The 16,042-nt window shown below is 49.1% G+C and overlaps 3 protein-coding genes across 6 annotated transcripts in view; 2 read left to right on the top strand and 1 right to left on the bottom strand.

Annotated features, from left to right (window-relative positions):
* LOC102300084 overlaps positions 1 to 3,314 on the bottom strand; it is a 12,274-nt gene extending 8,960 nt beyond the window's left edge. Inside the window, exons 1-3 of one of the 4 annotated variants that reach the window (XM_042213966.1) lie at positions 3,200 to 3,314; positions 1,580 to 3,000; positions 132 to 340 (exon numbers count right to left, since the gene is read on the bottom strand). In XM_042213966.1, coding sequence (XP_042069900.1) covers positions 132 to 340; positions 1,580 to 2,149 — 779 coding nt within the window. In that variant the 5' untranslated portion in view covers positions 2,150 to 3,000; positions 3,200 to 3,314. Of the gene's footprint in view, positions 1 to 131; positions 341 to 1,579; positions 3,001 to 3,192 lie in introns of those variants that run through there. The other 3 variants (XM_042213965.1, XM_005947715.3, XM_042213967.1) reach the window with 3 other exon arrangements.
* Positions 3,315 to 3,388: 74 nt separating this feature from the next.
* On the top strand, positions 3,389 to 9,358 carry LOC102300802 (post-GPI attachment to proteins factor 2). The gene is made up of 6 exons (XM_005947717.3): positions 3,389 to 3,559; positions 4,219 to 4,435; positions 5,082 to 5,325; positions 5,404 to 5,510; positions 5,705 to 5,813; positions 8,803 to 9,358. Exons 2-6 carry the CDS (start codon positions 4,268 to 4,270, stop codon positions 8,925 to 8,927), a joined length of 753 nt encoding a protein of 250 aa, XP_005947779.1. The 5' UTR covers positions 3,389 to 3,559; positions 4,219 to 4,267; the 3' UTR covers positions 8,928 to 9,358.
* Positions 9,359 to 10,271: 913 nt separating this feature from the next.
* On the top strand, positions 10,272 to 13,805 carry pgap2 (post-GPI attachment to proteins 2). The gene is made up of 6 exons (XM_005947718.3): positions 10,272 to 10,576; positions 11,055 to 11,223; positions 11,443 to 11,692; positions 11,777 to 11,883; positions 13,147 to 13,255; positions 13,357 to 13,805. Exons 2-6 carry the CDS (start codon positions 11,056 to 11,058, stop codon positions 13,485 to 13,487), a joined length of 765 nt encoding a protein of 254 aa, XP_005947780.1. The 5' UTR covers positions 10,272 to 10,576; position 11,055; the 3' UTR covers positions 13,488 to 13,805.
* Positions 13,806 to 16,042: the final 2,237 nt, after the last annotated feature.

Raw genomic sequence — 16,042 nt, 5'->3', positions numbered from 1 at the left:
GTGATTCTTACCCGCGTGATTCTAACCCGCGTGATTCAAACCCGTGTGATTCTTACCCGTGTGATTCTAACCCGTGTGATTCTTACCTGTGTGATTCTTACCCGTGTGATTCTAACCCGTGTGATTCTTACCTGTGTGTCTTACACATGGCCTCCGGTCTCCAGATGAAGCGTCCGTCTCTATAAGCGCAGACGGCGTCCGGGTCATCATCAGGGAGCAAAGGAAACCTTGAGAAGAGCAGCTGATTGGCCGGGCTGTGGACCAGCACAGAGTACTGCACTTCCTGTTTGTACAGCGAGGTCTTGAACACCCTCATGATGGGCGGAGCTCCGGAGCAAAACTGGAGATGATAGAAGCAGAAGACTCCAGCTGTTACACGCCTGCAGTCACTAACCTGGTGTGGTGGATTTGTGCACAGCTGTGGTTTTACAGTTTCCACTCATCACGGGCACAGCTCCTTCTGGACTTCTTTTCACGGGGTGGACGATCGTACAGCAGACGAGAGCAGGGTGCACATGTTTGAATTTATTTTAGATTTTCTCCGACCCACACGGGGTCAGACGAGTGCTGAGGTTTGAGAGCTTCACCTTCAGCTTTCACCGCTGTGGCCAAACGGCTCGGTCTGTGTTGTCTCACCATCGACTTGGTTGTTAATAACCCCTGAGACAGGACGGTGCATGCGGACATGAAGGGCACCAGAGGAACAAAGGTAGTTTACCTGAGCTCTGAACACATTTCTTTCAAGGGTCAACGATCTCACCAGCGGCACATCTTAACATTAACATCACAGCCACAGCACATGTCAACAGAAAATCCCCCGGTGGATCGAAACCTCCTTGAATAGATGCAGACCACACCACCAGAAAGTCCACCTACAAATCAACATGTACAGTGAGCTGCAGCGGTTAACACACGCCACATACATCTGACTACAAAGCAGTTAAATAAGATACAAACTAACTAAATCAATTCAAACTACAGACTCAGATTGCTCCCCCCTCAGCTCTCATCCAATGGTTTATCCCACTGACGGTGGATAATTAGGGAATTCCCTCATCATGTGCACTCCAGCAATCTAGCCTTCAGGAAGTTGGCCTCAAAAGACAGAGTGGTTAGTGGACTTCAAAATAAAAGCACCCAGCACCCTCACATTTCAGCAGCACTCATTAAAGACTCAGCTGAGTGATGCGTACTCCTCATCCTGTGTGGATCAGAGATGATTTGTTTGTTAATGTCATTAAAGACGTCTGCTGCACAGTCGCCACCCTGTGAAAGAAGAAATCCTTCACAGCCCAAAATGACCTGACATCCACGACGTGATGATGGAAGCTGCTGCCAGCAGCTGCGTGCCTCGGTTTACCGTCTCTGTTTTTGAATCTTTCTTACATGTTTCTGTGTCTTTGTCATGAACTTGAATGATTTGGTGCCACAAAATTGAACTGACTGAGTTTTCTTTGACACAGTGTTGTGTCTTCCTGTGGTTCCATTAATCTGAACTCGTGTTCATGCTGAGTCTGTTTAGTCTTTCTGCTTTACTCTCTCACTGAACTGTTGGGCCCGTGTGCTGACAGAGGAGTACCTGCTCGCTGTAGGCGGTCAGCACCTCCTGCAGGGGGAAGGTGAAGCGGTACGAGCCCAGCCTGGACTTCTCGCCGAAGGCCGGAGAGGAGGCGAACCTCCACAGGAAGCTCCGCTGCCTCGCAGCCTGCTCCTCCGTCCGGTTTGGGTGGGTCTCCTCTAGCAGCCTCGTCTCGGCCTCCTGGATCTCCTCGGGTCCCACAGCCAGACTCCACCACACCAGGACCTGCCTGTGAGGATCCCCGAAGCCGTCGTCCACCCTGATGCAACATAAGCCCCGTCGCTCCGTGTCGTGTTTGACACGGCTCACGTGGAACTCGGGTCGGGGGTACGCAGGGATGTCTTCACTGAAGACGTACTGGTTCTCCAACCCATACCTTTGAACTTCCTGTTTCAGATGATTCAGCCTGGAGTGCTTACAGTACAGGAAGTGCTCTAAACGTCCTCTCCTGTTTCTCTGTGTCCGCATGACCACAGGTCCATCCGAGTCTCTGTGGTGGAGGTGTTCCTGCAGACGCTCACGTCTGTCTCTCTGCTCCAACGAACGCTGCGAAGCACAAAACGTCATCATCAGCGTCAAACTGAGGATTAGACGAGTCTGAGAAGCTCGGCTGAGTCACAAATCAGCAGCTGGACTGGCGGTCGCACCTCTGCGGTGGTTTGGAGTACTGCAAAGTCATTTCCTGCCTGGTTGCAGTGTGTCCTACTCTCAGTGATCTCGCTGCTAACAGGTGCTTCTGTGTGTTTGTACGCACGATGTCTCACTTCCTGTCTCGTTGTTTATCCCCTTGTTGGTGTCTTTGAGCCTTTTTCCGTCTCCGTGTCCCTGCAGTGTCTCTGTCTCTTTCTCTTTTTCTTTTATCATCGTCGTTTGCTCTTTTCCATCATACCGAGTCTCTGCGTGGACTGTGTGTTGCTGGTGCTTTGTGTGTCCATGTTTGCTCTTTTTGTTCCTCGTTTCTGTGCTTTCACACACTTTTGTGTGTCTGTTTATTCTCAGTTACTCTTTGTGTTGTTGTGTTCAGTGTTTGTTCTTTGTCAGTCAGTTACTTTGCAGTGAATCTGTCGTGTTTCTATCATAAACACATTTTCTTTACCTCCATGAAGCACAGCAGCAGGGCAGGCCCGCCCCTTCAGTCCTCCGGCAGGTGGCGTGTTGGTGCCACAGCCGGCATGCGTCACGGGGGACGAGTTTTCCTGCTGTTCTTTCAGAGTCTCAGCGGATCCACGGAGTCAGCCCTGCGTGTCCGGCTCGGTTTAAAATCCTCTCAGCGGTTCCCGGACACACCGCACATGCGCAGTAAACTTCCTGCAGCTGTCACAGCTGGAGTGTGACAGCTCGGTCCGGCTGTCACCTGAAGACTCCACGGTGCCGTGTCAGCTGCGCCTGTGGGCGTGGCCGGCTGCGATATGAACTCTGACCTGTAAACAGGCAGAAAACAGCTGATGGCGCCGAGGAAACATGCTGTCACGTGACTATTCACCCCGCGTGAGGCGCCCCCTGCTGCAGAGGCAGGAACCTCACACACACACACACACACACACACACACACACACACACACACACACACTAATAAAAATGTGAATGCATCGTGGTCAAATGACGTCACATACTAGACACCTGTAGCAGTGAGCGACCAGCTGTTCCCATCAGTGCTGACGCAGTGACGCAGTGATGTCATCTAACTGCTTTGTTTAATAAAGATTTAAAGACCTGCCGCTGTTTTTACACGCTTTAGGTTAAAGACTTTTATTTTGAAAGATGTAATCAACGGAAGTTATTAAAGTTGTCAGCAAAGGAGCCCTGCCACTTCCGGTTAGATTAATCATTAAACTAAGTTAAATAGCACGTATGAAGTGTGTGTGACGTTAAACAGCGCGAGGAGCTTTAGGTGAGGCGTGGAGCTGGAAAACTCTTTGTCCGGTTTAAAGCTCGTTTCCGGTCCCAGCTGCTGTCAGCCACGTCAGAGCACCTGTTCAGGTAAGACAGCCCCAGAACTCTGTCAAAGTTTAAAACTGATGTCCTCTGCTTGGATCAGCACTCATGCGGCACACCAGACTCCGTTTAAAAAACGTCACGTTTTAAAATCCACACTCGGTAACACTGATCAACCGTGGACTCGGATGTTTCTCTGCAGACCAGACTCCGTTTAAAAAACGTCACATTTTACGGTACCTGAACCAGTGGCAGAGACTGATGCTGGCTTCCTGACCTTCTCTGCAGTTCTGTATACACACTGCACCAAACTCCATTTAAATTCTTCTCATTTTTAATACCCGCCTCAGTAACACACGCTGATATTTGCCTGAAGAATATTTTCTTCTTCCTGCTCCTTTTCACACATGGTTGTAGTGCTTTTTGATTGAAAGTGTGGTTGGTTTGTTTGAATTGTTGTACCAAGTGTGAAATAAATAAGTAAATGAAATGAAAAGGACACAAACAGCGCACGAAACCACTGAAATATCTTTTGAAGTTAACTGATGTTGTAGCACCGCAGTGCAAAAATCCCTCGTTGGAAGTAATCGATACGTGTCACAGCTTTAAAAATGTCACAGACTAAAACATGTTTGGATTACAACCACAAACTCTGGAGCAATAGAAACGAATCCTAAAGACGAGCTCGTTTCCATCCTTTGCAGGTGGTGTTAGTCTCACCTGTCTGAGGCTCGAAGCTCTCCTGTCTCCAGGATGCTCCAGGGGCCGTACGGTGACCCGGACCAGGGCCGGCTCCTCATCCGGCTGCCCTTCAAGATCTTCGCGGTGGTGACGGTTCTGCTGCCGGCGACCGGCTTCATCGCCTGCATCATCGTCTCCCTCATCTACCACTACGAGGACACGACGCACGCACACTGTAAGGTAAATGTGGAAGCACGCAGACGCCAGCAGGAAGCACGTTTCTCTGCACAGACGTTAAAGAAGATCAGTCAAAGTGTCTTTTATTTTGAAATTAGAAGCAGTAAAACATTCTAAATGTCTGTAATTCTTCATGAAACAGACAAAATGATGTCACTTCCACCTGGCGAGGGTCGTGACCTTTGTATCACCTTTGAATTGTAGTGTGGTGTTTGGTTTTAGTCGTCTCTTTAACCGGCAGCGTTTATGTTTGACCTTCAGTTAAGTCAGTTTGATTTGCACGGCGCCGAATCACAGCAGCAGTCGCCGCAGCGCTTTAAATCATCAGGACGTACAATAAGACAAAGACGACCGAGGAAACCCAGCAATCATAATCTCATCTGTATAGTGATAATGAAGGCATTCTATTCTATTCTATTCTATTCTGTATGACCCCCTGTGAGCAGCACTTTGGCGACAGTGGGAAGGAAAAACTCCCTTTTAACAGGAAGAAACCTCAGACAGAACCAGGCTTAGAGAGGGGCGGGGCCTGTCAAGGAAATCTGGGCTTTAAACGCGTGTTAAACGTTCAGCACTTCCTGTTTTTAACGGCGTGCAGTAGCAGGAGAGGCGTTCAGGGCGGAGTGACTTTCAGAGTTTCTTCTTCCAGGTATCCAACTACCTCCCGTCCATCAGCTCCTCCGTCGCCCACGTGCCGGAGCGCTACATTTGGCGTGTCTGCATCGGGCTGCACTCGGCGCCGCGGTACCTGATGTCCTTCGCGTACTTCAGCTTCTACCGTGGGCGCTTTAGCGGTCGGGAGCGGCTGCTGAGCGGGCTGGCGCTCCTCTGCAGCCTCGCCGAGAACACCGGCCTGCTGCTGCTCACATACGTGTCGTCCAAAGAAAACCACCGTGAGTACGCGGCGGTCGGCTGACCGTGAGCGTCACACGTCTCTAATCTGAAACGTTGATGACTGTCTGTCTCCGCAGGTTTCCATGACAATGGGTTCAGAGTGTTCGCAGGGAGCTCGCTGGTGCACATGCTCATTACATGCCGGCTGTGGTACGTGATCAAGAGAAGCTTCGAGAGCGCAGAGGTAACTCGACCGCCGTCGGGTCCTGTGTGTCACCAGGAACAGAGATAACGCAGCTGTGCATCCGTCACACGACGATTAAATCTGTGAACGTTGGAGTAACGTTACCAACGTCACTTTAACTTCATCGCTCTCCTTTTATTATTTAATTGTAAACGATCTGCGGAGCTGTTAATCCCACGCTGTGTCCTTCTCAGGAGGACGTATCCTATCGTCGGAAGCTGCGTCTCTTCGTTTTAAACGCCGCCTGTTGTTTGGCTTCCTGCTTACTCTACAAACGCCACAACGACCGCTGTGAACCTGGAGGTAAGTCTGACTCGGTCACGTTTATAACCGGGTTCAGAGGGACTTCTGTCTGCAGGACGGTGCTGGTCTCTGAGACCGGAGGGAGCGCAGTCCTCAGCCTGTGTCAGGCCGGGCTGCTCGGCGTGTTAGTTTGGGGTTTGTTAGGATCACAGGAGGCCTTTGCTGGGTTCCTCCGGGTGTCCTGTGGGTGGTGCATCAGCAGGATGATGGGGTATCAGGACAGTTGATACGTGCTCCTGGTACAACAGCAGCGAGTGCTTGCTCTGTATTCCTGGTGTGTGTTGGACTCTCGCCCTCGCTGCCCCTTTGCTCTCTACCCTCTCCATCTTGGATTTCAGCATACTACTCTGTGCATAATTAACACATGACCGGCAAACACTCCTGGACCTCCGATTCTCCTTTTCACATCGCTTCGATCGATGCCGCCCCTCTACAGCCAGACGCCCCCACTGGCCCTCCCTGCCTTTCATCCTGTATAAGAAACGATACAGGAGACGTGGTAAAGGAGTGGCTTCCGTGTGCGTATGAAGGCTTACCTTGAAGCACGGGCTACGGTTTACCCATATGTCTCTGGGGACTTGCCACGCTCTTTCCCTGCTTGGCCACCGGTGGCTTTGCTCCGTCTCACAGCAAGTTTACCCAGCGCCTCCAGCGGCATGCCACCTAAATATAATAAGACTTATTCACGAATTTGCTGACCTTCTTGGTTCAGTTATTTTTAAATATGACTGTGTGCTTATTGTTGTGATTTTAACCTTAATATCTGCTGTAACGACCATCCGTTAGCCAAAGATTTCCCTGCATTAACGGACTCTTCTTATCCAGTGGGTTAACCAACCAACCCACGCCAGGGGCCACACCCTCGATCTGGTTTTCATATGGCTTGGACATTAGCATTAAGGATATAAGCAATGTTGGGATTTCTGATCACTTTCCTGTTATCTTTGATGTTCACGTCGCAAGGCACGTTGATAGTTTCCTCACCGACACTGTTGGTGACCTGGGGGTGTTTCTGGAAAGCTCTTTTAAATTCAACAGCTCCCAGCAGCTCCCTTTACTTCGGTCTTACCTCTACTCTCCTCCATAGACTGCAAACTCAGAACGCGGCTGCTCGTCTCCTCACGGGTGGTGGGCGGCGTGTCTCTATCAGCTCTGTCCTTGCCGACCTGCATTGGCTTCCCGTTAAGTATCGCATTCAATTCAAAATCCTGCTGCTCACCTTCTGAATCATTAACAATACAGCACCAAGCTGCCTCACTGAGCTACTCACACCCCCACTAGAGCACTAAGATCATCTTCCCAGCCACTCTCGGTGCTGCCGAGGTCTCGGCTGAAGACCAGAGGTGACCGAGCGTTTGCTCCCCATCGCTGTCAATCCTTCAAACCGCGGTTAAAACCCACTTATTTAGCCTCGCCTTCTCTACCAGGTAATGCTTGTTTGTTAGTTAGTTTAACTCTTATTTCTATCTTTGGTCCATTCTTAACTGCTTTTAATCATTTTAATTTTTTATCCTTTACACATATTGTTCTTTTATGCTTTTATATGCATTTCTGTGGCTTCTGTGTTTTTAATGCCATTTAACCTGCTACCATGTTGGTACTTTGCCACAGCTTCATCCTCCCTGTTACTGATCCTACTCTTTTGCATGTTAAACACTTTGGTGCACTACTGGTTTTTAAATGTGCTGTATAAATAAAGTTTGTTGTTGTTGTTGTTGTTTGCCTGGGCTGCTGTTTGTCACCTGTTTCTAGGCACAGCCACGGACTGGACGATCTCAGCGTCTCTGCTTGTTTGCAGATTATCAGGCTGTGAACCGAAGTTTGATTTGATTGTGAAGCAGTGGAAACGATAATCAGCACCCAGTCTGAGCCCATGGGTGGAGAGCCTGTTCTGGTTTGGGGAGTATCTCGGGGGTTTGTTCACAAGTGAGGGGAAACTGTCTCCACATGTTATTGTGTTTAGGTGGAGAAAGAGCCGAGCGTGAAAGTGAAGCCGTCACATTCAGTCTGTCCTCACACTCAGCGGTGACCCCGAGCTCTGGCTGATGAGTCGCTGCTCTTCCACAGGCGCGAGTTAAGCTGGGCGCACACTGCGCGTCGCGTTATTCAGCTCCTGCTCAAAGTAAACGATTGACTCGCAGGGGTTAGAAGGTCGTAGGTCACGATGCTCCGATGCGACCTGAGTCACACTGTGCGTCCATAACATGAAGCTTATAACACAACATCTGTCTCTCACTCACACAGACACACACACCACCATCAGTCTTTCCACGGTCGTTGTGGTCGTGATCCTTTTGTGAGGCCACATCAAAAAGGCTCGAATGAGCCAAAGCTCTACAAGTTGTGCCTCCGCTTGTGTCCCGATCACAGGCTGCACCGCTGCTCCGTGTTTTCACTTCCATCTCTGTGTTTGTGCGTGCGCAGTGTGAGAGGCTGCGGTGAACCATACGACTGATGATCGGGTGGTCGTGGGGTGTTAATCGCTTCTCGTTACCCCAGGTATACTACACGATGAAGTGAAACTCGGCCGATCCCCAAAACGACTGAAAAATCGTCTCAAAATGGGCCAAAACTCGCTCGGTGCATGGCCAGCATTAGAGAGGTCACATGGTGCCTCCTGGAGGAGGTGTTTTGAACATCTCCTACCAGAGGTCGTGAATCAGACCCAGAACCATCTGGACATCAAGTCTTTCAGCTGGTATCCATGGAGACGGACTCTGGTCTCTGCTGCAGCCGAGCAGGTGTTTGGTTGGTTCAGTCGTTGGTTTGCTCGCGGATGCGTTGTGCAGCCTGGCCCAAACTTCTCATTGACAGCAGTCTCAGCCTGAGCACAGTTTAGACATCACCAGGAAGTGCCACGACTTACACTTTGATGCAGCGCTGCAGACCGGAGCGACCTTCGTCTGGAAGCCTCACGGAGACGGTGTGAAAACTGATTGTTCATCGCTGCTGTAACTCGGATACACTGACCTGTCTGCTCTCTCTCCAGTCTACACCTTGTTCGCCTTCATCGAGTACCTGATGGTCTTCTCCAACATCGCCTTCCACTTTACGGCTTTCTGGGACTTTGGCAGCAAAGAGCTGATCGTGGCCACGCCGCTGATACGACACTGAGCTCCGCCCAGAGAGTTCTTCTTCTATCGTTGCTTTTAAACACCTGGGTTTAAAGGCTGTCAGTGCAGTGAGGCCTGCGTCCATCTTCTGTTTGCAAGCTGCTGGAGCGTTTTTAATGCGGTTATCTGAACAATCATACGGCTGCTGTGCGGCTAGTGCACCACCAGAAGAAGAAGTCTGAGCTCCAGCAAAACAAATAAAACCTTCAAAGTTTGTTAACTGTTATATATTACAAATGTTATAGCTGGGAGTCGTTGTCCTGTTACGTCAGCTTTTAAAACCTTTCCTTAAATGTTTCTTACATATTATTCTATTTTTCTGTTTACAGAGTTTTTCCTCCGTCACTGTGACACGCTGCTTTAAACATCTGTCTCTGTTTCTCTGATAAATTCATGTTCTGCTCCTTAATTAAACTGAAACACTGAACTGTTGGTTTATGGCTGCTCTTCATCTTTATTGTCCACTGACACACTGTGATAGAATACAATAGAACAGCCCTTTATTGTCATTGTACATGTACAACAAGCTTATGAGAGCTCCACGCCACTGTGCAGGAGTAAAAACAGAATATAAACACTAAAGACATCAGGAATAAACTGCAAACACGAGAGAGACGTAGAGTCAAGGGCAGACAAGAGGTGGGCGGGGTCACCTGTGATGGTTCACAGACAGGAGGAAGGAACTGGCGATGGCCTCCAGGGTTAGCAGTGATGTTTTGGGTGGTGTTAATGACCCTCTGTGCAGCCTTGCTGTTCTCAGTCGTGGCCACAGAGTACCAACAGCAGGCAGGAGGAGCACGCTCTCCACTGAGGAGAGGAGAAGGTCAGCAGCAGCTCCTGGTCCAGGTTCTTCTTCCTCAGGACACGGAGGAGGGGCAGCTGCTGCTAGGTCTTCTTTACCGGGTGATGGTGGTGTGGGTCCAGGTGAGATCAGCAGAGAAACCTGAAGGTGGAGACAGATTCAACCTGTTCTTCAGTTACAGTGAGAGGGAGTGGAGCTGTCTGTGCCTCCTGAAGTCCATTATCAGATGTTCATTTCATTTCATTTTCATTTATTTGTTCATTTCCAGGCACAACAAATACCTATATTGAACATAAAATGCACAAAACAAAAAACAAAAATTGCCTGAAAAAGGAGTGGGACGAAGAAAACTAATGTTCAGCTTCAGGTTACTTTCTGAGCGTCGGTGGGACATGTTCTCTACCTCCACCCTGTACGCCGTGTCATCTCCATCAGAGACGGGCCCAACCACGGTGGTGTCATCCTTATACTGGACGGAGACGTTGGGTGGGTGACAGCTGCAGGCGACAGGAAGACTTTTATTCTGAAGGACGTGGTTACCGGAAGTAGTAGTTTGTTGCCGTTACCGGAGCGTGTGTGTGTCCTCCGGTGAAATAACCGGTAAACTGTATTATAAACAGCGTAGAAAGTGTGCGCGTGACATTAAACGGGTGAGAGCAGCAGCCGTGTGGCGGGAAACGGACGCTGTTACAGGTGTGGAGCGGCGCTTCCGTCACAGTCACGGAAGTTGGCGGCTAACGTTGCTAGCTGCTGCGGTTAGCTGGGCTGACAGGATTAGCTCCGGGGCTGAGGACACCGGCGGGGGGCTCGATGGCAGCGAGGAGGAGCGAGCCCGGGGAGCCGTGAAGGTGAGTCTTGTCACCCGGCCTACCTGCTCACAGCCGCACGTCTGCCACGTCAGAGGACTGCGTCACCTGTACAGGTGAACAGGGACGTGTTCAGAGCGCAGACACGAGTAACGGGACCGAACTTTTTACGTAATGTTTCTGTGCTGTGGGTGAATTTCTCTGCAGAACAGCAAACAAACAGTTTTAAAATGTTCTCCGTGACCGACCTGTGCAGGTGACCTTTAACCCCCCGCTCGTCAGCACAGACACAGCTCAAAGTGTCGATGACCTGACCTGTGCTGCCTGGTTTAAACATGGTGAATATTCAGTTTTCAGTGCGCGGTGCAGAGCAGCTGGTGGATTATTCCCACAACCTCAGAGGCTCGTGTGTTTGAGGTGTCAGCGAACAGACAGCAGAAACCGCAGATAGCTCTTAAATGTTCAACCACAGCGGGAAAGCTCCTGGTGTGTTTACCTGTTTATGGCTCCACCCCCCCAGGATGCTCCAGGGGCCGTACAGCAGCCTGGACCGGGACCGGCTCCTCATCCGGCTGCCGTTCAAAAGCTTCGCCGTGGGGACGGTTCTGCTGCCGGTGACCGGCTTCATCGCCTGCATCTTCATCTCCCTCTGGTACCACTACGAGGACGCGACGTACACGCACTGTAAGGTGAGTGCTGATGGCGAAGGACACGTCAGCAGGAAGCTGCTGATTTATTGAAACCACAGCCAGCTGACGAGTCAAAATGTGCATTTCAGGCTCGCGCTGAACTTCTGGGTAAAGCATTACCTGGTGGCGGTGCGGTGATGACGCTCCCACGCCACACCTCAGCCTCAGGTGTCATCAGGACCCGCCCACCTGATTCACCTGAAGTCATTTTTCTTCCAGGTGTCCAACTACCTCCCGTCCATCAGCTCCGCCATCAGCGGTGTGCCGGAGCGCTACATCTGGCGCGGCTGCATCGGGCTCCACTCGGCGCCGCGGTACCTGGTGGCCTTCGCCTACTTCAGCTTCTACCGCAGCCGCTTCGCCAACAGGCTGCGGGAGCTGCTGCTGAGCGGGCTGGCGCTCCTCTGCAGCCTCGCCGAGAACACCGGCCTGGTGATGCTCACGTACGTGTCGTCCACGGAAACCTACAGTGAGTACGGCGCGGTCAGCTGACCCAGGTCCTCCAATCAGGAGTTAGCCCTTCAGACGTGCTGACGGCCGTTTGTCTCCACAGGTGTTCATAAGTACGGGTTCATCACGTTCATAGGGAGCTCGCTGGTGCACATGCTCACTACGTGCTGGCTGTGGTACGTCATCAAGAGACACTACGTGAGCCCAGAGGTAACCCGCCCTGTCAGCGTGCTGTGCGACCACAAACGTCAGTCGTTGTCTCGTTTAGTCGTAACAGATGAGCTTTAGTCCGCGCGGTTTCTCAGGCTCAGTGTTCGTTTCCTTTACCAGCTGTTTGAGGGAAACGTAATGAATTAGTTTAAAATGCCTTCAAAGCTTTCTGTAGACAAACTGCTCGATCAGTCGGTCGCGGCGAGTTCAGAGTCCTGATGTTACAAAGCTCTGTGAGAGGATCAGTCTGTAAATGTTTATGGGGGTTTGTTCAGGTCTTTGAAGAGTTCTTGTGGTACTTGAAGGCATCATGAGGGTTCCCATCGCGCTGCGAGTGTCCTCGCCCACGTCTGTGGAGGATTTCAGATCCTGACGGTGGTTCATGTTGTTCCTGTTGGGGTTCAGGTGACGCCGGGGCAGGTTTGTTTCTTCTAGGCATGATTGAGGGACTCAAACACTTCTGAGTCCTTGAGGAGGATTTTGGATTACTAGTAGGTCCTTCTGGTACTTTGTCATTATGGTGGTTAAGTGAATTTGTGAGGAGGATCGCATGATTCTGGTGGACGTTGTTGAGGACGAAGGATCAGGTTCTGTCTCTGCTTGAGGTGGTTCAGGAGGTGGTTTTGGTGCTGCTGGCGAGGCTCCACATGTACCTCAGAGCATCCCTGTTGTTGTTTCGAGGAGGATGTAAGGATACGCCCGTAGGCTCTGTGAGAACGTGATGTAGCTCTAGAAACACTAACACATGCCAGCTGTGGGCGTGGAGCTCTTTCAGGAGTGTTTGCTCCTCCGTTCTGAGGTTCTGTGCAGGTTTGGAGGCCTTCTTTGTTCCAGGAGTCCTAGAAGATCTGGGGTTGGTCCTGTCAGCACCTGAGGCAGTTCTAGGAGTGAGTCCTCCTGCAGCCAGTCCCGACTTTAGTGAACCTGCGGAGATGTGCTTGTAAGGCTTATTATGGTCTGCAGAACCTTCTAGCATTGCTTCTGTTTTGGTCGCCCGTGCTGGTGACCTCTGTGTGCATGAAGGGCTTTGTAGCGTCTTGTTGCCTGTTGGTGCTCAGGGAGAGTTTGGGATACTTGGTGGGTTCCTTCGGTTCTCGCGGTGGTTCTGTGGTTCCTCGGGAGCTTCAGGGCTCTGCAGGACAGTTTGGTGTCAGACAGTAACGTCCACCTCTGGTCACATGGAGCCAGTTTGCCTCTTTGTCTTTCATTTCTTTGGTAGTTTTCCATAAATCTGATGTTGATTTTGCTCTCTGTCCGTCTCAGGAAGTGACATCATATCGCTGGAAGCTGCGTCTCTTCCTGTTCAACATCAGCTGCTGTGTGATTGCCTTCTACTTCTTCAGACGCCACAACAAATATTGTGAAGCAGGAAGTAAGTGCCGCTCTGCTCTGTGCTGCTGCTCTCCGTGTCTCACGCCGTCTCCGTGTCTCACGCCGTCTCCGTGTCTCACGCCGTCTCCGTGTCTCCTCCAGTCTACTCCCTGTTCGCCGCCTTCGAGTACCTGGTGGTCTTCTCCAACATGGCCTTCCACATGACGGCCTTCTGGGACTTCGGGAGCAAAGAGGTGACCGTGGCCACGCCGCCGGAGGACAAACGATACTGAGCAGGAGGGGGCGCGGCGTTTCTACCATTTCTGAACTCAAGCGCAGAGAGAGGAGTCTGATGACATCATTCCAACGACACCCTGACCTTCGGACGGCGTGATGGAGACGTGGACCAGAGTTCTTCTTCTGTTGTCGTTTCTCTAGTGCGCCTGTGTCTTTGAATCGTCAGAAATGATGCGTATTGATGTCATTGATGATCAGCCCGCTGTGATGATGTCACACTTGTTTGTTTACAGAAACAGCTGATCAGGGTTTTAATGGTTTTATTTCCACACAGGTGAAAACCATCAGAGACAAAATAAATGTGATGATGATGATTTCATGGTGGTGTTCTTCATCCTCGTCACCTGACGTGTTTAGTTTATAAAAACAAGAAAAGCTTTTCTAAAGTGGACGATGAATAAACGCTGAAGGAGAAAGTGTTGGAAATGTAAAGAAATAAAATGAACCTTTGAGTAAAGAACAAAATGTTTTGACAGAAATCAGAGGCTGAGACGGTCTGAGCATGTGCAGAGGATGGAGGCGGAGCTGCCGGGCAGGGGGAGGTCCTCAGAGGAGGTTCATGGCTGCAGTGTTTGTATCTTAAACAATCCTGCAGCACACAGGAATCGTTTTAGTTCCACAGGACGTGAAACGCTGCGCGCTAACTAGTGACAGAATCACTGAGAGGAAAACACTGACACAACCTCACTGTGTGTCATGATCAAAGTGCTTCCTGATGAGTCCAGGCTCCTGTGACCCCTGGAAGGACAGAGGTCATCGCGCCACGTCACACTGGTTATAATACATTCTTCTCTCATAAATGGACACAGTGGAGTGGACAGCTCACCGCTGCAGCTCTGCAGTGAGCCTCTCACACTGTTTAGTTTCACTGTCATTTTCCTCTGAGGTATCGATTCTGTCACTAGTTAGCCTGAGTCTGTTAGCCACAACCAACCAATCACATGTTCACGTTTGACAGATGGATCTATGAACATGTTTTAAAGCTTTATGCACTGATTTGTTAAACCCAGCTTCACAGACAGTTACAGCTGTGTCAGTGAGGGACATTAGCCTTTGTGTTCAGCGTTTCATGTCCCCTTTAATATAGTAGATGTTTATTTAACCATAGTTGTTCCGTTCTCTAAATCATTTTAATCCAATCCCTAAAATATTCCCCAAAACCAAATTGTTGTAGAGTCTCAAATATATAAGACCAATCTGATCAAACGCTTTCTGGGCATCCAGAGAAAGTACTGCTGTTTTAGCCTCTTTTCCATAACCTGATTAAATTGTATTTAATAATAAACGGACATTATTAAATGACCATCTACCAGGAATAAATCCTGTTTGATTAGGACGTATAATTGTTGAAACATGTTTGCTCAATCTTGTAGCTGAGGCTTTGGTTAGGATTTTATGATCACAATTTAAAAGAGCAATGTGTCTATAATGTGCTGGTCGTAAAGTGAAGTAACCTTTTATTTTTAGTCATTTACCATCCTAAGCATGAGAGGAGTAATTTTATTTTGGAAGGCTTTAAAGAATTCATTACCGAATCCATCGGGGCCAGCTGTCTGTGGTAAGGCTTGGATTGTTCCTAAAAGATGGTTTTCAGAGACAGGGAATCGATTTCATCTCTCAGGGCTTCATCTGATGGGGAATAGATAATAGATCGAAGAAGTTGCTAAAATCGCTTTGAGAGGATTTAATTTTCCTAGAATACAGATCTTTATAGAATTTGGTAAAACAAGTATTAATTTCCTTTGGATTGGTACTTACGGATTTCATTATCACTTTTTGACTTGCTCGTTTTGCTTGTTCCCCTTCCAGTTCAGGAAGCTTATTTCCTTTTTCCCAATATTTTTTTCTTGGGAGATTCAAAGGAAATAATGTGACCTCTCATCACGACTTTAAGGTCTCCCATAAAGTAGAATCCAAAACTTCTCCGTTATCATTATTTATCATTATTTTTAAGACCACTGAAGCCGGGCTGTGATCAGACATTACAATATTATGGTCATTTGAATCAACAACTATGGGCAGCGGCTCCGAGGATATCAGAAAATAGTCAATTCTAGCGTAGGTTTTATGGACATGAGAGAAAAATGAATAGGCCCTCTCAGTAGGATGTTGTAAGCACCAGATATCAAGTAAATCATTCAGAGTTTGTACTGACCTAATATTAGAGGGGCTTTTATAGATAGTCTATCCAAAAAAGTGTCGAGAAAGCAGCTAAAGTCACCAAAAGTCTGAACCAAATGAAAATTCTTTTTAAGGAGAAGCACAACCTCTGGCCTTGCTGGTAAAAGGAGCCTGATACACTTGAGATATCCAATTTGCTCTTAATCTTCGTTGGTTGTTAATATTTATATGAGTCTCCTGAAGGAATATTATGTCTGCTTTGAGTGATTTAAGGTGTGAGAGAACTTTACGTCTTAATTATATGTCCGAGACATTTTACATTCCAAGAAACTATTTTTACATCGTTTCCCTCAAAGCTCACCTCATTGATTAACCCAAACATCATGTGTCAACTCGATCAGATATCGACTGCCATCCGCGTACACACACA

Source organism: Haplochromis burtoni, unplaced genomic scaffold, assembly GCF_018398535.1.
Source record: "Haplochromis burtoni strain Fernald_Lab_line unplaced genomic scaffold, NCSU_Asbu1 Contig_505, whole genome shotgun sequence".
Lineage (NCBI taxonomy): Eukaryota > Metazoa > Chordata > Actinopteri > Cichliformes > Cichlidae > Haplochromis > Haplochromis burtoni.
Note: the sequence above shows the minus strand (reverse complement) of the source record. Positions and strands in the feature narration are given on the sequence as shown.

Coding starts and splice junctions, on each gene's coding strand:
- LOC102300802 (XM_005947717.3), top strand. CDS start 4,268: ATGCTCCAGGGGCCGTACGGTGACCCGGACCAGGGCCGGCTCCTCATC. Junction 5,326..5,403: donor GTCGTCCAAAGAAAACCACC/GTGAGTACGCGG, acceptor CTGTCTCCGCAG/GTTTCCATGACAATGGGTTC. Junction 5,511..5,704: donor GAAGCTTCGAGAGCGCAGAG/GTAACTCGACCG, acceptor TGTCCTTCTCAG/GAGGACGTATCCTATCGTCG.
- pgap2 (XM_005947718.3), top strand. CDS start 11,056: ATGCTCCAGGGGCCGTACAGCAGCCTGGACCGGGACCGGCTCCTCATC. Junction 11,693..11,776: donor GTCGTCCACGGAAACCTACA/GTGAGTACGGCG, acceptor TTGTCTCCACAG/GTGTTCATAAGTACGGGTTC. Junction 13,256..13,356: donor CAAATATTGTGAAGCAGGAA/GTAAGTGCCGCT, acceptor TGTCTCCTCCAG/TCTACTCCCTGTTCGCCGCC.